Source organism: Argentina silus (assembly GCF_951799395.1).
Source record: "Argentina silus genome assembly, chromosome: 4".
Classification (NCBI taxonomy): Eukaryota; Metazoa; Chordata; class Actinopteri; order Argentiniformes; family Argentinidae; genus Argentina; species Argentina silus.
The window spans coordinates 15,203,456-15,228,509 of record NC_139658.1 but is presented as its reverse complement, the minus strand read 5'-3'; the positions used below and the strand labels follow the sequence as shown (position 1 = coordinate 15,228,509).

Here is a 25,054-nt window from a genome sequence, read left to right as displayed (position 1 = left end):
AGAAAACTATCTTTGAGGGCTGATCAGAGGACAAAACTTACAATCGCAAACTGTGTAAAGAACGTTTTATTTTTCAATAAATTCAACATACACATGACATTACAGACCCATTTTAATGATCGAATTGAACAGCGCTTATGGCTGCCTCGTGTTTAATTGGATACATACTGTAGTGACTCTACAGTACATAAAGCTAGCTCGATACAAACGCATATTAGCTAAATTACACCTCATTCACGATCCATAAATCTAAACGCATATGAGTTAAAGTATTTATTATTATATTATTATTGTATTTATCTATGGGCTAAATTGCACCCGAAGACATCCATTAAATCCATTTGTATTATTGTATTATTCGTATTTTGTATGCTGCATTGTCATGGAACCGAGCCAAAGAATTTTACTCCCTGCACTCGTGTATGAGACGTAACAATAAACTTGAAACTTGAATTACACATACACTCGTACTTCGAATTATCGCGCACTATGAAAACCCGGAAGTCATCCAGGAAATAGACGCTAACTCGAGTCAATATTGACGCCGTGTCGGGTTTCCCCTGACACCGGTAGAGGGTGCTCTGGTATCCGCATTCTGCAGCAGGTTCCATCCGCAAGACCGACATTTTACATGTCGCGCAGAGGGAACCGAAGGACGGGGTGGTGAAGAGGACGCACGAGAACGCCTTGTTTGATTAAATAAGATCTGTTTATTAACAGATTATCTCGGTAAGGAACATATAAAAGCACAACAATCCACACAAATGCCAAAACCAAAAAGATAAGAATGGTTTCTATGCATTCGATAGAAAAAAAACAGAAAAAAAAACTAATGCAGATAACCTAGCTAGGCTAGCTGGGGTGTAGTTAGCTACTCTGTGTTTTTGGTCGGCCTTTCCCTGGCGAGCTGTGTTGCTTGCAAGATCTATCGGTAAAATGTGAGGCTTAGAAAGGTATTGCATAAAGACGTACCTGTGACACTGTCTAAGTTGGACATTTGGTCTTCTTCTTGAATTGGAGTTGTGGTTTAGGTAGTTTAAATTCCAACAGCTGTCCGGACTAGGAGCTGCTGCTTTTTTGGTTTGGCTAGCTAATGCTCTTGCTAATCTTGCAGGAAAGGGATTTTCATTGTGGGACCTGCGCCATTTTGTTTGTAAATTACAAATCTACATATTGACTGCCTCGTTCAAGTGAGCTACCTTGTGGTGCATGCGTCCCAATTGATCGTGGCGTGAAGTAATGTAGAGTCGAATTTGCCTCCTTTGCCAGAAGACATGTCAACTGCTGTTTCGCTACTGTGAGTTTACTCTGGCGTTTTCTCTCTGCAATCCCAGATCCGTCTTTGATGTGATGTTCCGATGTTGCCAGCGTTTTGTGCCAACGCAATTTTCACTGCTATTTCACCAACTCCCTGTCTGTGTGCTGTTTGGAATATGTGCAGAAATTGGGATGGTGGCCAAATATAAGATGTAAAAAAGGCATGGCTTTGGGACACTGCTGGCCCTTCTATGCCGTGGGTTGCTCACCTGAAAAAACATTAAACTATATAAATGGACTAGCTATATTGAACTATTTAAATTGATTAGTGCATACCAGTCTGGCTTCATATTTGGAGAATCCTTTAGGGCTGCTATGCTGTGTGATTGTTAGTCTTCTACTAACACGGATTTAACGGCCTTCTCGGCCCACCCACCACAGTTGAACTTTGATCAGGTTTTACTCCAGATACTTGAATAATTCCCAATATTTACATTTCCACTCTACAGTGACCACGTCTGGCCATGAATTAAGTTGATCCGTTTCTTCTTTGAAATGTGCCGATAGTTTGAGAACAAACATTTTGCTGTGTGTGTGGGGGGGGGCGGCCATTTCAAGCGCCCGCTGTCTTCAGGTAGTCACGTCAACAAAGCGAAAGTGAGTTGCGGTGAGTGACATCATCTACTACTTTTTTCCTCTTTTTTTCTTTATTTTAGCAGCGAGTCCCATTGAGACCAAGATCTCTTTTACAAGGGAGCCCTGCATACACACAGTTTACAACCACACAATACATATCTGCTCTAAAGGCAAGATGTATTCCTATAAAAGAAGCCCACCTTAAATCTTAGCTTTTTAACAAGCTCCTCCGTATGTTTTCTGAATGTCAAACCAAATACCCAGGTATTTATAAGCAGGACATGCTCAATGGGGGGCACCACCCAAAGTACATATACATACTGATGTAAATAACATATATGATTTGGTAAATAACCTATATTTTGTTTTTCCAGCATTAAGTACCAACCTCAGCCCAACAAATAAAGACTGTAGCTCAGAAAGAGCCTGGTCAATCGTGGGGGCAATAGCGCATACAACAGTGTCATCGACACAGACTCTGCATTCTATCCGTTAAATCATTTTCAAACCATCTACATGAAGCCTGATCCAGGCCTATTTCAGACAACCTCTGAATACCACCGGTAATGGTCGACCGTATTGAATGCCTTGGGAGAGATCTATAAATAAGGCAGCACAATGTTTTTTCTGATCTAGGCAATTTAACACATCTAAGACAAGTGTAGTAGCAGTTGCAAAATGTTTGTTCTCAAACAATCGGGACATCAAGAAGATGCAGATCAACGTCATACATGGCCAGACATGGTTACTGTAGAGTGGAAACGTAAATATTGGGATTTATTCAAGTGTCTGGAGTAAAACCTGATCAAAGTTCAACCTTGATGGGTGAGTCGAGAAGGCTGTCCAAATCCGTGTCAGTAGTAGACATGGAGTTGGATAATTCAGCTAGTTGTTAGCCTACTTCTGGTCAATTGGCAATTTCAGTTGCACTGAAAATCTGGATTTGAACTTGATCACACAAATACGACATATATTAAATGGTTTTATTGACCAGTACTCGTGTTCTAAGTGGGCAAATTTATATTTTTGTGCTGTGGACATTTGGATTAAGGCATTTCAGCTGAAATGTCTAACACTAGAGCCAAGTTGTTGAGAGGACTTGAGGATCTACGCTTATGAAAGCATTTGGCGTAATTACTGAGGCCTGTTATCAATTAGTTTCACATGATATAATGGTTAGGAGGGCAGGAATTGTCCAAAGGTTTGAGTGCTGAATTTATTTTCTGGGCATGCATGGTATGACAGACGTTAACGTTGCTCAGTTTGGCCTATTTTGTCATCCACGTGGTGCCCTGCAGCCACACTCCATAGTATGTGGAATACTTGTTGTGCTGTGACGTTGTGAAGAATCCCAGCTCTAATGTTGAAGGTCCCGACTTTGTGCAAAGTATGACCGATTATACTATTTGATCTAGTCTAGTGGTTTGCCACTGTGCAATATGTTTGATGTGATGTTGATGAAACTTCAGTAAACTAGAAAGGTGATTAGGTGTCTGATATTTTGTGGTAAGATTCAAACCTGATCAAGAGGTTGTACAAAGTGCTGGAGCTTGGATAAGTAAGTTAGTGTGGTTCTATTGTTTGAGGGTAACTGCCTACAAAGGAAAGAGAGGCCTAGTAGGTTTGGTCTATGTTTTTCATGTGGCAGGCTGTGACTGCATGTTGTCAGTGTGAGACAGTTGACTCAGCCGAGTTAGGTAAATTCCCATAGTTAATTTCTGCAGAGATAAGTAGGCCCTCATTGGACACCGTCCCCTGATGGCGGTGTTGTCACATGGCATTGTGTTCAATGCGTGAACAGGTTCAATAAATTGATCAATATTCTGCCTCAGGTTTCACTATCATCGTATGTCCTCTATGAATAATACTTTTTGTCACCCATGCCTTATCATTTAACCCACAGTAGGCTATAGCTTACCAATGAAAACAGGCCTATGGACATTTGGGCAATCCTAATGTTAAAATGGGGTTTGGGCTGTCTATTTCACTGCAAAAGGTTTTTCGATAGCAGTATAGTATGCATGTTAATTTTGTTATGGATTGCTGTGATAATTTGTATGCTTTGTGTCGACATGATAATCTATGAGATGCATGATGTTTGTGAATTGTATTCCGTGGTCTATGGCTTTTTTTGGCGAAGCAGCCATTTCAATGACACTGTGCTCCTACTCTTGATGTACTGAATTTCTTTGACCACTTTCTGATGCTAAACCAAAGCTTGAAAATGTGCTGGGGCTGAATCAAGAGTGTTTCGTAGAAGTTGCACATTGAGGATGCCTCAATTTGCCTGCTGTGTGCTCATGTTTTTGCTTCCATTTCCTATTCTTTTGTTACAGTCTAGAATTGATTTAAATTGCTTGCCGTCAGGATTGGCTTGGATATCCTGTGCAACTGTGTAAGGAGGCAGCACTTATTATTACAGGTAAGCGTGTTCATGTGTCCTGAACATAGTCTAACTCAGAATGCCACTTCAACCTCACATCTCCTTGTTTGAATGGTTTTGACCAGTACATATTAGCTCATTCATATTTTCAAAATGTTTTACCATATTGATTCCCTTTTGGCATTTAGACTACAATCTTTCTCTATTGTGGAAACCTCTTTAGCAGAGTAGAGCTAAGAATGGCTTAGATGGCTTAAAATGATGTCCTCACACCATGACCTGACTTGCCTAGGGTTGGGTATCACTGGTATTTTATTGATCTCTGTACCACTGCTGGTTCCAGAATGAAGACAATTTGTATGATTTGAACACCAGAAACTATTTTCATAAACTACATTTCTGTCTGGACCTACCCTGGGTTAATGTGTATATCATAAGTAGGCATGTCATCTATTTAACTGATAGTATTACATTTCAGTAATTTAGCAGACACTCTGGTGGCTGCCTCTTCAAACCGTACATGCATGCAGAAACACAGCAGCTGATGTCTGACACTGCAAGTCCATTTCGGGGGGTTATATTATATTAGAGCATGTTGTTTGAAACTTGCCTTTGCAGATTTCCAACAGACTTAAGCACAGCTCCTTTAAGTACTACAATGGACCATAAAGGAAATCATGCTACAAGTGGTTCCGTTGAGGCAGGATTCTGCGGCTTTCATGCAGAAAAAAAACATTAAAACAGGAATCATGTGCATTCTGCACAAAACGCAGGTGTATTGACAATTGCATTCAATTTTAAGTTCAGATTTTTATATTTAAGTAAGCTTGCTGCGATTTTCTAAAGCATCTCATCTATACAGTAGCAAATGTCTGGTTAATTTGAATGCAGGTAAAATGTATAAAAACTCAGATTTTTAGAGGGTCTGCGTTTTGAAAATGTGCTTTCCTGGTACAACTGCAGGTTGTCCTATCCCATTGAGACCTTAGGTCTATATGGTAATGTCCAGACATGTTCCCATTTTTACAAGTAGATATCTAAAGTAAGTTGTGTCTAGTTTATGAACATAAATCACAGTAGTTTTATTTGTGTCAAACATTCACTTGCATAACAGGAGAACAGTCCACATTCCAGTTAGGCTGAGCCATGGTCACACCCTAGTCAACCAGCTATCTAGTCCACTCCAAAAAAAAAAAACTTGCAGATGACTGTCAATGCACTCAATTGACCCTGTCTTTTAAATCACAATAACACCATCAAGGCCAGACATTGGCAGGCAACAGTCTGCCAAATGCAATTAAGTTGTACTTAAAACTCTCATAACATTTTATTCACCAGTGTCACCACATTTCTCTGCCTGTATCTGCACGCATGAATGTGCTCTCAAGAGGGCGGTGACATCACAGAACAACAAGCCCCATTAATAATGTGTGTAATGAGTCAACTGAATATGAAATGGGTGACATTTTAAACACATTAAAGTCTAATAATTTAAGTCACTGCAGGCCATTACAGCAGTTATATGCATGACAATCGACCGATAGCCGAAATGCCATGATGGTTACAACCCTACTTGAAGGCACTGCTTCTCGATACCCAACCCTGGGACCTGCCCCTGTGGCCTTCTTCTAAAATACGGTCACCATGCTTTGTACATGAGCACATCTTTTTTGCCACAAACACAATGTTGTCGAAAAGGCTCAGGAATAGGCTAAAACATTGGCCCATTTTTTGATTTTGTTCAAATTTAAGAATTGAATTACCTCAAACATGTCAAAGGTGTGTCAGTGTGATAACATTTTAAGAATGTGGATGATAGTTTCATTCAAGCCATGGAAATGCATGGTGCTCTGAAAATATCTGAAATAAACCTGTAGGCCTTTATTATGTTGATGAAATGTACCACATACTCTAGCCTATCTCTTATTCAAGAGCCACACTTCTTATTTATTTACTATGAAAAGTTGCAGATTAAGCCTACATAATCTCTCCAAGCCTGTTATTTATGTAGTAACAGCCATTTGTCTTATAGTTTGCTAAAGTCTCACTAGGTTTGGGGCTGTCCTGAATATTTTGAAGCACTGCTTGGTGACAATGATAATATACCTTTTTAAAGTTAACTTTCATACAAATTGGTGGTTTGAAATGACTGTTGTAGCTTAATTGTTATGAATTTTCACTGCTTTGGATGGCATAAGATTACATTTGCGACAGCCCTATGACTGGCCCATTTTATGTGTTTTGTTTTTGGTTTAGTTTGAGATCTACTGACATTTCAACCAATGGCTCATCTTATTGCCACATGACTGAGGCAATATAAGGTCCTATGATGTGTTTAATGGCTGTGCAAGAGTGGAGACGAGTGGGGTTTTAGGCTATCTTGATTTGCTCTACTGATGCATTGGGCTCAGATAAATACAATCCAAACAATTGCTGTCTTCATCATGGTTTGTTTCCTGCTCTGTTTTGTCTTCTCTCTCTCTCTCTCTCTCTCTCTCTCTCTATCCTGACAGTGGTTGCCTTTTCTCACCTGCAGGTGTGTGTTGTTGCCTCAGAGACTCAGCAGCATGGCTGTGGTCATCCGCTTGCAGGGTCTCCCCATTGTGGCGGGGACCATGGACATACGCCATTTCTTCTCTGGATTGACCATCCCAGATGGTGGGGTGCATATTGTAGGGGGTGAACATGGTGAGGCTTTTATTGTTTTCGCCACAGACGAAGACGCGAGGCTTGGCATGATGCGCACAGGGGGGGCGATCAAAGGTTCCAAAGTGTCTCTTCTGCTGAGCAGCAAGACTGAGATGCAAAACATGATCGATCTGAGTCGCAGGCGTTTTGAGACGGGTAGCGCAGATGGAGCTGCTGGGAACGGCAGCAGGCCCGGCCCCCCAGTCAGCACGGGTGGGAGTGGCAGGGGAAGTTTACCCACCACCCTGCAGGGCTTCAGCAACACCACGCCCACCACGGTCACTACAGCTGCCTCTGCACACGAAACTGTAAGCCACAAAAATGTCTCCACATTTGCCCCGACCAGTATGGGGACCATGCCCCCCAGTTTCAGCAACAACTTCAGCAGCCAAAACCTCATCATGGGGTCTTCGATGGCCCCAGCCATGTCCTCCATGAACTCTGTACCCCCTCCCATCCCCCCCCTGCCCACCATGCCTTCCATGCCTCCCATGCCTTCCATCCCACCCATGCCAGTCCCACCACCAGTGTCCTCTATGCCTCCTGTTCCCACTGTGTCCCCTCTAACCCAGGGCCCCCCTGTTCCTCCCATGTCTCACCACCTCTCCCACATGTCTGGCATACCACCCTTTAATCCTGGTGTCCCTCCCCCTGGTGGGCTGGCCTCAGGCCTGCCTCTGGGAACCCCAAATCACATGTTCCTGGGCCACATGAACCATCTGGCCTCCTTAAACCTCCAAGCCCACATGAAATCAGCAATAGGGAGTCCAGACGAGTTATACGTCCACCTTCAAAGCCTGCCCTTTGCTGCCACCGAGATGGACATTAGAGAGTTTTTCCGTGGACTGGGGGTCGACTCGATCCGTCTGCTCAGAGACAACATGGGTCGGAGCTGCGGTAGGGCTCTGGTCAAGTTGTACTCCCCTCAGGACACCTTTGAAGCGCTGAAGAGACACAGCGGGATGATCGGCCAGAGGTTCGTGGAGATCTCTCCGGCCACAGAGAGACAGTGGATCAGTGTCAGCAGTAGTGGTGGTGGCGGGAGCGGGGGTCAAGCCCACACCAAACCCAGCAACGAGTCCCAAGAACAGCATCGCCGCAGCGGCAGCATGAGTGCAGCGTCTCCGTCGACCAGAGACCGCGCCAGGTCCCGCTCTCCTCACAACAAAGAGTTCTGCGTCTATCTGAAAGGCCTGCCGTACGAAGCGGAAAACAAACAGATCTTCGAGTTCTTCAAGAACCTGGAGATTGTGGAAGACAGCATTTACATCGCTTACGGACCCACCGGCCGAGCCACAGGGGAGGGCTTTGTTGAGTTCAAAAATGAAATGGACTACAAGATCGCCTTGGGCTCTCACATGCAGTACATGGGAAGTCGATTCATACAAGTCCACCCCATTAGCAAGAAAGGCATGTTTGAAAAGATTGATGCAATTCGTAAACGGATGCAGGGAGGTGACCAGAAAAACAACTCTGAAGGCGTCAAGCACCCTAAGAACTGTGCCCACATCTCTAATATCCCATACAATGTGTCAAAGAAAGATGTCCGTCTATTTCTAGAGGGCATTGCCGTGTTTGAGGACAGCCTCAAAGTTCTTGCCGACGGTAATGGTAACGGTCTAGGTCAGGCTGTGGTTCAATTCAGGTCAGAGGAGGACGCTATGAACGCGGAGAGATTACACAGGCAGAAACTCAATGGCAGAGATGCCTTTGTACATGTGGTCACATTTGAGCAGATGAAGGAAATTGAGAGAAACCCTCCGCCACAGGTTAAGAGAGGCCAGAAAACACAAGGGAATAATCCAGCTCATGCCCATGCTCAAGCACAGGCCCAAGCTCAGGCTCACCCCTTTGCTGGCATGACAGGAGAAGAGTTTAATTTCCTCAGGAACACGGTAGGGAATCTAAACAGTGGCCCTTTCGTTACTCCATTTGCAGCCCCGGGTAATGGATTAGCAGGCCCTCCTCCTCTACCCCCACTGGCAGTAGGCCTAGGGGATGTCGCCCTGAGCATCCCCCCACCCATGGTCGCTGGCCACCTGCCTGGCCCAGTTCTAGAACCCTCAGGCTTTCGACCAGGCAGCAACAACGGCCCCCCTGGCTTCGGTCCCGAGGGCATGAGGGGCATGCCTCCTTTCGACAACGGCTCTAGAAAGAGCGGAGGCAGCCACAACCGAGGAGGCGGTCAAGGCCGATCCGGAGGGGGACCTCAGCCTGCCTTTGGCCCAGGTTCTGATTCCCTCAGAGGGCAGCCAGCAGGAGGCCCAGGGAACCCCCGGGGGCCGACTATAGTAAAGATTCAGAACATGCCTTTCACAGTAACAGTAGATGAGATCCTAGACTTCTTTTATGGGTACCAGGTGCTGCCTGGCTCGGTGTGTCTGCAGTTCAGTGAGAAGGGCCTGCCCACTGGAGAGGCCATGGTGGCCTTTGAGTCTCATGAGGAGGCCACGTCGGCCGTCATGGATCTGAACGATAGGCCTATTGGGGCTAGGAAAGTCAAGATCACTCTAGGATAAGACTGCCTCCCACTGTTTCTGTAAATAATGAAATCACAATGTCAGAGTTTTGTAAATGCAAAGTTAAGAACTAGCGTGAAGGATAAAATGTCTCACTTTTAAGCTGACATATTTTTTTTGTTCTTCTACCAAAGTAATCAAGTTGTTAGTAGCATAGAAATCAAATGACAAATTGCTGCATCAATTTGACGGTATGATATGATTACTATAGTGGGATGTGTGGTTTTCAACTGTTGCCATGTTGACAACGTAGCTATAGTCCAATCATGTCTAGAGCTGAACCTTGAATATGCTTTTTCTCTAAATGAAATGTGGATGGAGAGTGTATTTGTAGTGCTTACATATCACCTTCTCTTTGAAGCATGCTGTATCATCTTGATACCTGTTATGTTTCTGCTGTAGATATAACCATCTCTTTCCTCTACCTGTGCTGTGTGATGCTTTCCTAAAGGGTGGTACTCACCACATGCTGCCATGCATGGTGTTAGTACAGAGAACAAGCATTGTTCTGAGGTTTAAGCATTAGCTTCTTTGCTCCAAGCTGTTTTTTTTTCACTGTCAATAAATGCAAATGTCAATATTGTTGCTATGTTGTGTGAACATTGTACTGCTTGTTTATTAGAAAAAGATGTTGAACTTCATAGCATTTATTTTAAGAACTACAGAGATGCAACTTGACACATGTTGTACATACTTACTCCCACTGCGATGTTTTTCTTTGACTATGAGCTGTTTTGCAAAGATGTAGCTACTATTTGAGATGTCTTAGTTTTGTAGTGTTGTCTAATGAGATCAATTGTTACGTTTCATTCATTTGGACGCTCCAGCTTAATATTTCACAAGTGTGTACATGCTGTCCAGCTGACACTTTTGACAATAAAATGACATTCCTCATATGTAATGGTTCTACGAGGCATTGTATATTTCTCCTATGCTTGCTGATTTTCCTGTGATCAATAAAAGGCTCCACAATGTTCCAGGTATAAGATGAATGCACAGCTAAATCCTGCTGTGTTCTTGAAGAGTAGCCTTTCTGTGTCCAGATGTTGTAGGGTATACTGGGGTGGAGGGGAAATTGGTTTCAATATTGTGACCGCTATTTCTGGGGTGCTGGCATGAAAAGTCAGTCAAGTAGGGCCCTCACAATCAGATGCTCCGACACACAGGCCCACCTTTTATGCCCATTTTGATTCATTCATTTGTCAGGACAATGATTGGGTTGACCTGACAACAGTCCTTTTTGGATAAAGGCATTGTGTTAAAGGTATGTGTTTGAGCATTTGAGTGCGTGAGCTGGACTTGATTGTAAGGGAGGGAATTGGTTTACCAAGAAACTTTCTAGAGCAGACAGATATTTACGGCCACAAACTCCCATGCAGTTATCTGACTGTGTATGTATGCAGAAAGGATTGAAATGTATTCTTATTGTCACATACTCACTTTACTGCAGCTGCTGTGAGAAGTGGGCTGAGTGTAAGGAATAAGAAGCTAACCTCTAGGCTGAAGAGATGGTGAATTTTGGGGTTAAACGTCTTCTCTGTGCCTGGCATCTGCTGTTTTTTTATTATGTTGTTCAATGGAATGTTTGGGAGAGTTGATTCGAATGGTGTGAACACTTGAATTTGTCTAATTTTGGTTTGATGGCGTCAGCCTGGTAAATTATTGTATTCGTTTTGGTTTCAGTTATTCAGGGAGTAAGTAATCTACTCGTAGCTAATCCAATACATCATTAATTTCATATGTTGGAAGAAATGTTGGCTACTGTGTGTTCTGTGATGTTGGGGATAAATGCATCGCTCACACGGAGTGAGTCCCAGTTCAATGGACTGATGTTCTATTGAACAGCATTGAGGTGAAGGGGTAGATTTTGTTCCTTGAAAACATTGTGACAAAACACCTGATGATTGAAAGCTTGATATGGACACGTTGCATGGAGGTAACTGATGAACCGCTGCACAGCCCCTTGGGATTGACCAACCAAACAGTATTCATACCTGCATACTTTCTATTGCTTCAGCCTGATGCTACCCTCCTCAATATGCTCTACTCTGAGTTTTAGTCGACTTCTTGAATATGAGTATTCACACTGATTATGAATTACCTGACTAGGAACACTGAGGAATATGCTTTATTTAGTCTGCCTCCTACTTTCCAAGGCTGCAGTTTGCTGTGGATGTTTCATAACGGTAAGTACTGTGATTGTCCTTATGGAATAAGCTATGATGAGTGGGAAGAGTCATGCTCTTTTATGCCAAGTATACTTTTATGCCAGTGCTCAGTCTGCTTCATCTGGTTGAGTTAACACACTCACTTTCCCTCTGAATACATTAAGACTGCTACACTGGACATAACCAGTCAGCTGTGCTGTAATATAAAGCATAGACCAGAACAGGCCACAGACTACGAGTCTGTTGATAACAAAGACCATGATAACAGTTGACTCAGTTTGTCTGGATCTAACATGAGCACAGCCTTGTGCAGTGAGTTATGGTTTAAATCCCAAATCAATTGATTTCTTAATGTCACAAAGTGAATGATTATCTTTCCTAGGCCTTCTGAAGTTGTAATGACATGTAAGCACGAAGTGTATTTTTGTTATATTGCCCCAATTGTGCTTTTCACAAATAGCTCATACCCAGGCGTATGTGAAGCAAGCTCAAAGAGGGCAAGTACGTTCTACATAATGTACCACGTGTATTTGTGTGAAGCTGTATGATTCAACTGCGTTGGTGTTTATGGGAAAGTAGTGAAATGTCAGTTTCTTAGTTGTCATATGGATAGGAGTGGAGAACCTGCCATAATAGTATTTAAGTGAGAATGTTAACAGGCCGGTAGACGAGATGGTATTTTGCTGCAATTCAGGCAGATGTATTCCTCCAAAGCTGTGACCATCCGCCTAGTGATGTGGATATGGACTAACCGGCAGTAGCAGAAAACACACTGAGTCGGGAAAAGGCGACACCAGCAGAGAATTACTCTGAAAATGCGCTCAATAAAAACCTGCTTCAAGCTGCTCTGGTTTGTTGTGTTCTTTCTAGCTGACGGTTGAGATAAATAGCCTCAGAATTGAGGTGTATATATGAACGCATTTTGACTTTATTTCTACTGCCAGGTAGAAAGAATAACACACACAACCAGTGTTGTGTGCTTATCTTGAAGCAGGCTTTCCCCCCCGCAGATTTTTTAACTATTTATGGACATGTCATGGTCAAACTGTTTTGGCTGTTAATATACCATACTATGAGGGTGGCCTATATTAAAGCAGATTCAGCTGCGCAAGGAAACACAGAAAATAAATGTTCAATTTGCTTGAGGCAAAAATTCTATTTTATGATTTGACATGGATGGTTGACTTGATGACAATCACATGGTTTGATACAGAATGTCGATTGAGTTTTGGTACGTCGAGCCCAATGGTCACGATATGGGTCTCTTATTTGAGGGAATCTTTTTGCTATGTAGTGAGTGTGCACCTTTCATTCTGAATTGTGATGACAGTAGAATTGGAATAATCTTGCTGAGAAATGCAATTGAGCAAATGTAGAACACTTGTACTTTATCAGATCAATGATTTGGTTCTAATGTTTCTTACGATGGGAATATTGCAGCTGTGTCTTCCCCAGTGCATGTGCCCTGTGGCATGTGCTTCTGCAGTCGATACATTTGAACGTTGTACTGAAATAATCAGAAGATTAGGAAGTTACATCAGGAGGAACAACCGTTCTTTTGCTGAGCCAGAGAGCTTGGCGAGGAACTTCCTGCATTGCGGCCAGAGCGTGATTGACGTTCATTCTTGCCCAATAGGAACGCTTTCCTGCTGACTGTTCATCCAATGGGCGATCTGTGATGCTTGCTTGACCGTTTGCTGCCACACCTATCTGAGTGTACAGTGTAGTCGACAAAACATTTGGTTGCAGTACTTTTCACTTTACGTAGTTTTACTTTGTGAGCTAAGGCGACGTCTGAATTATAGCACTCGATATTGCGGTAGCGTGTGACAAGGTAAATTATTTCTATCTTTTTTTTTTTTTCAATGGCTTTTACGCACGATATATGTTGGTAAAAATAGTAGGCTACAGTAATCCTCTGTTTGACTTACAGCAGACTGATCCGGTTATTTTCCGAAGCCTATAGGCCTCCAGCAGGGCTGGGTTGTTGGTATTTTAGTTGTTAGAATGTGATCAACATTGATCTGTTTTAGATTATATAACATCACCTTTTTGTGAGTCCTATAAAGTTAAGGTGTTGGCTATACACCAGTCAAGCTTTCAGTTTCTCAAGGATTTGGGAGAACCTTTGACTCATTAATTTGAGAGAGAGTTATTCCACATATTGCGTAATATACATGAAGATTTTTTTTTTAAAGTGTCTTTTAACCCCCTGTATTTTTCAGATGGCTGCTCAGTGCGTGTCAAAGGTAGAACTCTCCATTTCGTGCAAGAGCCTCCTGGACAAAGATGTTGGCTCCAAGTCTGATCCGCTGTGTGTGCTGCTGCAGAGCACCGGAGATGACCAGTGGACAGAGGTAGGGACGAGGGAGGGGAAGCTTGTGTGTGTCATAAGGATTGCTAAACTACTTTAAAAGTTGTTGTACACATTTCCGAAGCACGTTGTTAGAATGAATGGAGTTACAATGTTTCAGAATCAGAGTTATAAAACAAACAAAACAAACAATGTTTTATTTGCCATGCAATTAGTTGAGCTCAGAGCACAGGGTCAGCGACCCTCCAGCTCACATCCGGCTCCTTTCTGGGGAGGGGATCAAGCCAGCAACCTACCAATTGCTGGCCTGTTTCTCTAACCTCTCGGCTACCTGCCGCCCCAAAAGGCTCTGCTAAGTGAACATAACTTAATTAGATTGACTAACACAAACATCTAGATTGATCGACAGCAACATGCACGTAACCAGGCAGGTGACAGGGTTCATGTAGCATTTTTTTGTTGTTCCAGTTGGATCGAACTGAGAGAGTGAAAAACTGCCAGGACCCAGAGTTCTCTAAGAAGCTGCAGCTGGACTACCACTTTGAGAAGGTGCAGAAGCTGAAGTTGGCACTCTACGACATCGATAACAAGTCTGTGGACCTCAGCGATGATGATTTCCTGGGAGGATTCGAGTGCTCCCTGGGGCAGGTGAGGATAATGGTGTTGCGATAGGATGTACTCCATATAATATGATATATTTCAATATCCACATTAGCATACATTCTAAATGGTATGCCAAGTACATGACTTCTCTCGAAGTGCTTTGCCCTTGTGGTTATCGGAACACATTGTGTGACAATTGGCTCATGCATGTTGTGGTATGAATGGGGTCTTTCAATGATGCACCTAAAGTAGCTAACCACAATATTATTGTTTTAGTCTCTCGTGTGCCTTCATCTAATAGCCGTTTGTCTTTCAGATTGTGTCTAGTAAGAAGATGACGCGACCTCTGGAGCTGAAGAAGGGCAAGCCTGCAGGAAAAGGCTCAATTACTGTATGTAGATAAACCTGTGTGGACGTTGTCAGTTATGCAAATATTCTGTTAATAACGTACTCTGTCATAAACCCAAACCCAGAGCAAACAGTGTGGCTTGAGATCATTGTGTGCAGTTAAAGTAATACAACCAGATATCCCTAATTTCTGTGTGTGTGTGTGTGTGTGTGTGTGTGTGTGTGTGTGTGTGTGTGTGTGTGTATTGCAGGTCACCGCTGAGGAGATAAAGGATAACAGGGCCATAGTGATGGAGATAGAAGCTAAAGGCCTGGATAAGAAGGTAAAGTAGAGAAGCACTGTTCAAACATACATGCCATTTAGCTACGGTCTCCACTGGCCAACAGGATAAAGCAGAGGCGTATATGTTTATGGCGGGGAGGGGGCGGTGATGGGAAGAGTTAGGAGTCCTCTCCCATCTCTGCACCCCAGTACTCCTGACTCCGTTGTGTACCTCTCCTCCAGGACCTGTTTGGGAAATCTGATCCGTTCCTGGAGTTCTTTAAGCAGGGAGACGACGGCCAGTGGCAGCTGGTCCACAGAACAGAGGTACGTGTCACAACAACCTCCTGGAGAGTTAGTTTGGAACAGTGACTTTGAAAACAATAACATTTGACATTGACTTAATTATTTTTTTACTGTCATACTTTTTCTCTTTCTTTTCTTGATCACTTTTTTTTACTTTTAGGTCATCAAGAACAATCTCAATCCATCATGGAAGAAATTCACTGTTGCTCTTCAGACGTTCTGCAACTGTGACATGAGCAAACCAATCAAGGTAGAAATGACTAGAAGACTGTGACATTTCACAGACCGCATACCTTGTGGAAGACTGACTTTCAGTGACCACATGATCCACACAGCATGTAAACTGCTCCCAGAGGCTATGGGGTTATACATAAGACCCGAAAAATGACAAACATGTTGCCTGCTATGTTATGTGGTAAACATTTGACATGTTTGGTGTGTGTAGCTGTGTAGGTGTTTGTTTTGAAAGCCCTATATATGCCCCTTGTCCCACTGTAGCCAGGACTCACCAATCTCTGTATTACTGGCAGGTGGTGTGTTCTGATAAGGATGAAGACAGTTCAGATATGATAGGCCAGTTGACATGTACTACTGCCCAGCTTTTGGAGGCTAAAGACCATGCGGTGAGCCTTACTCTCCCCTCCATTGCTCATTCTCTCTCACTCTTCCTCATTTCTACTGCAGGTGCACTGTTCTGACTATGATAGCGATGGCTCGCATGACCTTATCGGTGTTTTCCAAACTAATGTCTCTGAGCTGCAGAAAACTTCCCATGGCTCTTGGGTGAGACTGTTTTTCTTGTTTCAAACTTTTTTTTTGTGCTTCAACCTTTACTTTACTTTAACTTTGATTACTCCAATTTTAACATCTTGACATGATTACGTGTAACTACACTCTTAACTGTACCAGTAACAAAATCAGTACAAATTTAAAGTACCATAATTATAATCTATATTATTTAGTTTACCTTTATCTTGAGTTACCATGTGGGAATGAGTAATTATTCACCCTGGTTACTATATTAGTAGTATTATAGTAATGTCTTATTACCGTACTTGATTTTTTGCAATCATTTTTTGGGGGGGGAGGAGTTTATCTTTTTTTTTATATGTATGATATTTCTGTTTCTTTTATTTGTAAATGTTCTCTTTAAGTATATGAATAATATGATAACTTGATATGAAGTGTTTCCCTCCTAAGGTATGTTTGTAGTGGATGAAGGGTGTTATGGAGGAAGATTGATATTCCACATTGTTTGACCTCATGTTTGTGTCACCAGGTGGAGTTTGACTGTGTCCACCCTGACAAGCAGAAGAAGAAGAAGAGTTACAAGAACTCTGGTGTGATCAGTGTCAAGACTTGCACGGTAGTAAAAGAGCCATAGAATTTGCTTCAATGGAGCTGTTAGATGTCAGTCCAGTAGTTGCCCATGTAACTTTGTTTAAAAGTGGATCCTTGGTAGGTGAACTGACATTGCCTTTTCCTGCCCCAGATTGTCGCACAGTACACATTCCTGGACTACGTCATGGGTGGTTGCCAAATCAACTTTATGGTAGGTTATGTCTCTGGATATCATCAACAATTATGGGTTGTCATAGTGAACCTGGGTTCATCCCTTATCCTCATACAATATCAGTACTCTTTGATAAATAAGAAATGCCTAAGTGGACATTAAAGGTCCAGTGCATAGTTTTGCAAACCTACGTGTGCTATGTTGTGTTATTGAGACGAATATCTGCATATCCTTGTATATAACCAAAACATAAAAAGGCCATGTAAAGGCCAGTGCTTGACTCCAGATTTTAGAAAGCACTTCACTAAACGTTCTTTATCGTACGATCAAATTCCCTGATCACTTATGATTTATCATGGCCATTTGGCACTATTTCAAAGCTCAGATCCTGCACAATGGACTTTTAATCAAGTTATACGTTGTTGTATGTTCTATTTTCCTACCAACTAGACAAACAGGAGTGACTACAGTACACAACCTCTGTATGTCTTCTCTGTTTCTTCCAGCTGGGGATTGACTTCACCGGATCTAACGGAGACCCCCGCTCCCCCGAGTCCCTGCACTACCTGAGTCCTAACGGCCTCAACCAGTATCTCGCAGCCATCTGGTCCGTGGGCCTGGTGGTCCAGGACTACGACACGTAAGACCACCCTCCTTCTCTGCTCTCTAGAACGTTCCAAAGCAGCGCCCCCAGTCTCCACCTGCCTCCTACCCTGTATGCAAGGACTGGATTGATATCATTAATATGGTAGCTAATAGCTTCACCCTACCCTCTGATAGTCAGACTGAATCTTCTCCATATTGGGTAAACCTATGACATCATTTAGATCTCCATTAGTGTGTAGGGAACAGGGCTAGGGTAAGGTGATGACAACATTGGTTGTGTTTGGATTCTCTACCCTTTAGGCGTAATTGTGCACCACACCTCATGCACTTAAAAGCATTGAATCGGTGTAAGCAATGCCAGAGTTTCCATTATAGTCCTTCCACTGCACTAGTCCATTCCTTTTAAATCCATGGGGAGTGTACGAGTGCACACTTCTGGAGAAAGTGTAGAGCATCAGACTGCAGCCATTTGGTGGAATGAGAGCACTTTGGCAAGGATTTTCTGGTTGGATGGGTTTAGTACATACGATGTAAAGGTATGGCCCTGAAGACTGCTAACATGGTAATAGGGAATGATGGAGGTAACCTAAGCACACTAACCTAGCAGGTGTAGCCAGTAGCTCTTTTGTATAACTGTCCTATTTGTGGTCTAGCTAAAGTTATCTTCTCTGTTGTTAGGCATGGCTGTGTCCTGTTGAAGTTAGCTTCTCTGTTGTTTGCCATTGAGTCATCTTTGGGTGTAACTAGCTTCTGTTTTAGCCAGGCGTGTACTGTAGTGTCAAGGTGTGGGAGCGTTTTAAGTTGTCATGCTGTCTCTGTTATTATAATGCTCAGCTCAAATCTCCTTCCTTTCTCGTCTCCCCCCCCCCCCATCCCACAGTGACAAACTCTTCCCCTCCTTTGGATTCGGAGCCAAAGTGCCTCCAGACTTCCAGGTTAGATTTTTTGAAATGTACATATGACTTGTCCATGTTTCAGGAACAAATGTTAAATGGTTGATTGTGTTCTCTTACCTGCAGGTATCCCATGAATTTGCACTGAATTTCAACCCCAGTAACCCACACTGTCAAGGTAAATAAACAAGTTGACATAAAGTGTCCTATGGGACGAGTAATGGGACAGTGAAGCATGTTTTCTTCTTTTGGCTCTATACTCCAAAGGTTTGGATTTGAAATCAAATAATTACCTGAGGTTAAAGTAGAGATTCTCAGCTCTTTTATTTGAGGGTATTTGTGTACATATTAGTTTCACCACTATAACACTTAGTAGTCAATAAGTCACTAATAGTCCCACTATTTTAGGACACCAAATGTAATCAGACAGATTTATTCAATGTCCAAATTAAGCGCTCATGTTTAGTATTTGGTCGCATATCCTTTGCATACAATAACTGCCTGAAGTCTGCAACCCATTGACCCCACCATACGCTGGGTATCTTCTCTGGCGATGCTCGACCAGGCCTGTTCTGCAGTCATCTTCAGTTTGATTTGAGGTCTTTTTCTCTAAAATTGTATCAAGAAATGAAATGTGTGACCTTTTTCAGGAACTCTACAGGCTCTTTTAGGTACTTTTTAGCAAACCATAACATGAGCATCCTGTTTTTATGGCTAACAAGCTTGCACCTGGCAGTGTAGCCTCTGTAGTTCTGCTGGTGAAGTCTTCTGCGGATGGTAGTCTCTGGCACATTAACTATCTGCTAGAGAGTGTTCCAGGCCTGTGAGACAGTTGTTTTGTGGGTTTCTTAATCATGGTGAGTGTTCTTCTGTCATTGCGAGTACTTGTAATTGGTTACTTTCCACCTGTGACACCTACCAATATGTGTGTTGTAGGGATCCAGGGGATCATCGATGCCTATCGCGCGGCCTTGCCTCAGGTGCGTCTCTACGGCCCAACCAACTTCTCACCCCTGATCAACCGTGTAGCGAGCACGGCGGCGGCGGCGGCACAGCAGAACAACGCATCCGTGAGTCCACACACAGTCCGCCTGATCTGATGACCTCACTGTTATGCATTTATATCTAGTCTAACACAACTGCTGTGTAGAGCCCATGATTCTAAGCAAGCAAGACTTTTTCTTTTGTTTTTTCTTTTGCCTAGCCAGCATTCCCTGTCATCGGAGGACCTGTTTTATTCATTTTCTTATTACAAATATATTCCATTAGGTACTTTTTTTATTCCACTAGCTACATTTATACATTTATTTATTTATTTAAATATATATCAATTATTTATATAGCAATTATGTGTGTGTGTGTGTGTGTGTGTATATGATAGATCATTGACTATTGGAATATGGAAGATTATTGCTCATAAAAGAACGGCTAGTTCTTGTCACAGTAAGATACATGAACAAACTTGATCTAAACCATATCCAAGCATGATACGAATGAGACTGAGAGTAAAGTTGTGTCCTTGGTTAAGAGGAAGTCACAGCGATGTGAAAACAATAAATTGTTGTTCTGTTTTGCACTGTGTTCATGGCAAAATGAATTAAAAGTGAACTCAATGTCAACCATGTCATTCCTCCTCCTTCCCTTTAGCAATACTTTGTTCTGCTCATCCTCACGGACGGTGAGATCACGGACCTGGACCAGACACGGGACGCCATCGTGATGGCCTCCCGGCTGCCCATGTCCATCATCATCGTGGGCGTTGGTGAGGCCGACTTCAAGGCCATGGACATGCTGGACGGGGACAACGGTGTACTCAAGTCCATGAGCGGACAGCCCGTGGCCCGGGACATCGTCCAGTTTGTGCCCTACCGACAGTTCACCAACGTACGTCCTCCCTCAGTTTTGCGGTCATCCTATTAGCCTCGCTGTTAGCATGGGTCATAGAAAGAGTTCCACGTCATTGTGTTGTGAGGGGTTCAGCGTCTGTACAGCTTTGGGAAAGAAGCTGTGTTTGAGGCGGTCAGTGTACCTGATGGACAGGGAGGTTGCTACGCGTTATTTAGGCAGCTTTGGAGACGATACTGTCCAGTTTCTGCTTTGTGCGTTTGCTCGCGCTCCCTTACCAGACGGAGATCGATGATGTCAGGATGCTCTCTGTGATCACTGTGTAGAACTGAACCAGCAGTCGTTGGTTCACCCTGTGTTTCTTCAGCTGTCTGTGTAACCGAGTTGAGATGGTAAACTCACTCCTCAAGTACAAATACCCCCACCCCCCGCACTGTCGAATTGCTAGCTTTTCGATAGCATACAGTAGCTGGTTTACATCGGATATTTGAGGAGACGGCCACGTGTTGGCAAGTTAGAGGTCCCAAATTCGGGACTCGGTCGGAGCAACTCGAATTGCGGGGTTACTGTTTGCAACAACTTGACGTCTGTTTCATCTGAGAGTGCATATTTTGCTGAGCCTTCTTGATGAGATGGTCAGTGTCCCATTTCAGGCCATTGCTGATGTGGGTGCTAAGGAATACGGTTGTTTGTAATTGTGTGGTTGATCACCGCACAAGTGAATCCTTTCAGAACGCTCCCTCTGTCTAAACTCTCACATCGGATATGGGTCACATCGAAAATGTATGTGAACATTCTGCCAAAAAGAAACTGATTGGAAGATCAGGGCAGTCATTGTGTATTAGCCTTAGTTCCTCCTATGTCTCCATGGAGATCCTGGCTAACCATCTTCCTCTGGAGTCCTAGATGAGGAAACCAGTTACGTGTCTGTTTCCTGCATCTCTTCCCTTTTTAATGACACAAGAGGTTGGAACCCTGGGTACTATCATGTCACAGTTTTGATCGAGTTTTGCGTAGTGTAAGTTCCTAAGTTTGTAGACCAATGGATATTTCATTGCCCACTCCTTAGGCTCGATTTTTCTTTGGTAGTTCCATACCCCAGCACCAGGAGTCCAATATAGCACCTTCTAAGAATGTGTGTAGACATGAGTTAGACATACCAGGTCTGTACCGTAAAATACTCACAATATAAGTTTACGTTCACGTCACTGCATGTGCTGCAAGTCACGTCACTGCAAGTGTGGCTCAGTTGTAGTATGTATGGCGCTAACAACGCTTAGGTTGTGGGTTTGATTCCTGCTGGGACCATATATATTGAAATGTATGCACTCACTGCAATGTAAGTCGCTTTGGATAAAAGCGTCAGCTAAATGGCATACAGTGCCTATAGAAAGTCATCATACCCCTTTGAAATAGTTACTATATTTGTCATACAGCCTGAAATCAAAACCCATTAAAAAAAAATGTTTTAATAAAAAATGAAAAATAAGAATAACAGCATTGGAAAAGTCATCAGTCCCCTGATTTAATACTTTGTAGAGCCACCTTTTGCTGCAATTACAGCCATCAATCAGTTTGGATATGTCTCTACTAGCTTTGCACACCTAGATTAGAGAATATTTGCCCATTCTTCCTTGCAGAATTGTTCGAGTTCAGTCAAATTCCGTGGTGAGCGGCGATGGACTGCCCCTCTTCAAGTCCATCCACAGATTTTCTATCGGATTTAAGTCAGGGCTCTGACTTGGCCACTCAAGGACATTCACCTTTCTTTCCACTGCGTTGTTCTTTTGGCGGTATGTTTAGGATCGTTGTCGTGTTGGAAGGTGAATGACCTGCCCATCTTCAGCTGTCTAGCAGAGGGACGCAGGTTGTCCTCAAGAATTTGGGTGTAGAATTTGCAGCATCCATTTTCCCTTCAATCCTGACCAATTGCCCAGTCCCCGCTGAAGAGAAACATTCCCACAACATAATGTTGCCACCACCATGCTTCACAGTAGGTATGGAGTGTTTTGGGTGGTGTGCTGTGTTTGGTTTTCGCCAAACATAGCGCTTGGAGTTCAGTCCAAAAAGTTCAATCTTAGTCTCGTCTGACCATAAAACCTTTTCCCCCATGGCAACAGAATCTTCCAGGTGTGTTTTTGCATAGCACAAACGAGACTGACTGTGGCACTTTTTCAGAAAAGGCTTCTTTCTTGCTACCCTGCCATACAGGCCAGCTTTGTGTAAAGCTTGTGAGATTGTTGTCACATGCACAGCCAGACCAGTCCCAGCCATAAAGACTTGTAAGTCCTTCAAAGTTGCCTCTTGGTAGCTTCTCTGATCAATGTCCTCCTGGCTCGGTCATCCAGTTTGGACGGACGGCCTGATCTAGGCAAGGTGTTGGTGGTGCCATACGCCTTCCACTTCTTAATGATCCTCTGAACGGTACTCAGAGGGATAGCTAAAGCCTTTGAAATCTTTTTGTAGTCTTCACCTAACTTGTGCCTTCCTACAACTTTATCCCGGAGGCCTTTTGAAAGTACTTTTCCAACCATGGTGAATTCTTTGCAGAACCATGCACTTCTAGTAGTGGAATCCTGAAGAAACAGCTGGTTATATTCTGAAGTCATCAAAACCACTACAATTGATGTCAGGTGGGGGGCGATTAGCCTGGTGTTTGATCTGGAAGTTGATTGGTTGCACCTGAGCAAGTTTATAATGGTATGCTCTAAGGGGCTGATCACTTAACCAAACTAGGTATTTCACTAATTAATCTTTAATAATTGCCCAGAATTTCAAAAAAAAAAAAAATGTTTTCACTTTGATGAGGGTTATAATGTGTACATACAGCTAAAAAAAGTTAGATTTGATTTATTTTAATTTCCAGGGTGTAATGTGACAAAAGGTAAAGATTTCACAGGGTATGATGACTTTCTATAGGCACTGTATATATGGTGTCTTGAGGTTAAGCTTTGAATTACATGTTAATGATGTGACTGGTTAGGTGGTCAAGAATTTCTCCAGGTCCTAGCCATTCCTCTTCTCACTGTCCATCTGTCTGCCTCTCTGTTCATCCTCTGCAGGCCCCTAAGGAAGCCCTGGCTCAGAGCGTGTTAGCTGAGGTGCCCAACCAACTGGCTGCTTATTTCAAGATGAGGAACCTGAACCCAGTCAACCCCCCGGCTCCCAAGGCTGAGTAAAAGAGCCAGAACTGTGGCGCTTCAGCAGTCCTGGCCACACGAGGGCACCAGCTCACTATGACAAGATCACAGCAGGCCATCAGCCAATCAGACAGGAGAACCACTGCCTGGAATCTCCCACTGTGTTATTCTCGCAGGGCCTTTTGATACAATTTATGACAATGTAACCACAATATTTTACATTTTTATTTTTCTCAATTACAATTTTAATTATAATCTTTTTTTTCCGCTTCAGATTTTCTTCTCTCATTCCGCTTCCATACATTACATTCCACTTTTTGTTGATAGCTTTTAGTCATTTTTTTTTCTATGTTATCAGTACAAAAACACTTTTCATCCATGTTTTCATTCAGCTTGTTTCTGAAGCTGACAATCATGTCATGTTGCCACCATCACCGAATCACTATTACACTCCTCTTCAAGTCTTTTACTGACTTGAATACTTGTTTGCAACCTTTTGCACTGCTTAGAGGCCTCTGCAATATACTATAGTTTTATATGATGGATTAGAGCTCTTATTATACACCACCTTGCACTTATTTCTCATATGCTGGAGATTAGTTTCTGCAAGTGTCATACCATATAGAAGATAATTTTGGTGTAGCACCTACTATAGAATGTATGCTTTAACAGAATGCTGACATTTTGCTGCATTATGCTGATATTTTGTACCAAAGACTAAAAAGATGCCTTAGATTAGAGCATGTAATGATCAGGAAATTCAAGGAAGGTTTACTAAGCACTCAGACATGTCATCAGATGAAGTGAAAAACATCAGTTTCTGTAAAAAAATAATAATTTATATATAATTATTATAATAATGACAGCCGATTTCACACTGTGAAAAATGTTGTTAGATGTTCTTTTGATGTGTTAGTTATTCTTCTTTTATATAGTATTAATCGGAGTTAAAGGAGTAGATTCGTTTAGTGCCATAACCTAAACGGGTGGTTGGTATGTTAATGCCTTCTTGTCACTTTCCCAAGAGTGTTAAATGTACATGTGTATACCCATTAACAAAATTGCACTTTTTGACTGACGATTTCATTGTGCAATCAGCCAAATCTCTGCTTGAAAAACATGTAAAGCCTTATGGGACCACATGCATAATGCTGCACATATGATTGGCGAAATGATTGGCGACTGTTTGTGTAGTTTAAAGGGAAGCATTTTCTGAGTATTGCTGAATGTCCACTATGTATTTTGATGTCAGTCATAGCAGCTATGTTTATCTGTGGTATATTTTTTGTGTTTCATTAAAGCTAACAGAAAGGAAATGGAGCATATCGTCTTATACAACTTTATAACCGAGAATAAAGAATGGATAACAGAAGTAATGTTTCAATGTGTCACTTAGTGCCAAGACCAAGGCTTAAATAGCATAACCATAGTATGCAATGTCTGAAATGTTTTGATGTTATGTTAGAAAATGTCATCAGCAATCATTACAGAGAGCTTTTTGCTTATGCTAGCACATAACATGAATAAAAACTATATATATTACAAACAAAACAAATGGCCGGTGTTTTTTTAA

At 42.6% G+C, this 25,054-nt stretch overlaps 1 protein-coding gene across 6 annotated transcripts; it reads left to right on the top strand.

Moving 5' to 3' along the window:
- Nucleotides 1–600: 600 nt before the first annotated feature.
- Nucleotides 601–25,036, top strand: cpne1 (copine I). Of its 6 annotated transcripts, XM_083668720.1 has the most exons (17): nucleotides 601–729; nucleotides 4,230–4,315; nucleotides 13,877–14,008; nucleotides 14,434–14,613; nucleotides 14,885–14,959; nucleotides 15,168–15,239; nucleotides 15,422–15,505; nucleotides 15,645–15,734; nucleotides 16,169–16,267; nucleotides 16,764–16,850; nucleotides 16,977–17,036; nucleotides 17,504–17,637; nucleotides 18,484–18,538; nucleotides 18,623–18,674; nucleotides 19,433–19,566; nucleotides 20,144–20,380; nucleotides 23,404–25,036. In XM_083668720.1, the coding sequence occupies exons 3-17, from the start codon at nucleotides 13,877–13,879 to the stop codon at nucleotides 23,518–23,520; spliced, it is 1,608 nt and encodes a 535-aa protein (XP_083524846.1). In that variant the 5' UTR covers nucleotides 601–729; nucleotides 4,230–4,315; the 3' UTR covers nucleotides 23,521–25,036. The 6 variants fall into 6 exon arrangements, with proteins under 6 accessions (XP_083524846.1, XP_083524843.1, XP_083524845.1 ...); XM_083668719.1 differs by lacking the exon at nucleotides 4,230–4,315 and having other exon boundaries at nucleotides 638–729; XM_083668722.1 differs by lacking the exons at nucleotides 4,230–4,315; nucleotides 16,169–16,267 and adding an exon at nucleotides 16,015–16,107 and having other exon boundaries at nucleotides 638–729.
- The last annotated feature ends 18 nt before the right edge of the window (nucleotides 25,037–25,054 follow it).

What these genes read in the sequence shown, in the direction of transcription:
- cpne1 (XM_083668717.1), top strand. Translation starts at nt 6,844, where the DNA reads ATGGCTGTGGTCATCCGCTTGCAGGGTCTCCCCATTGTGGCGGGGACC.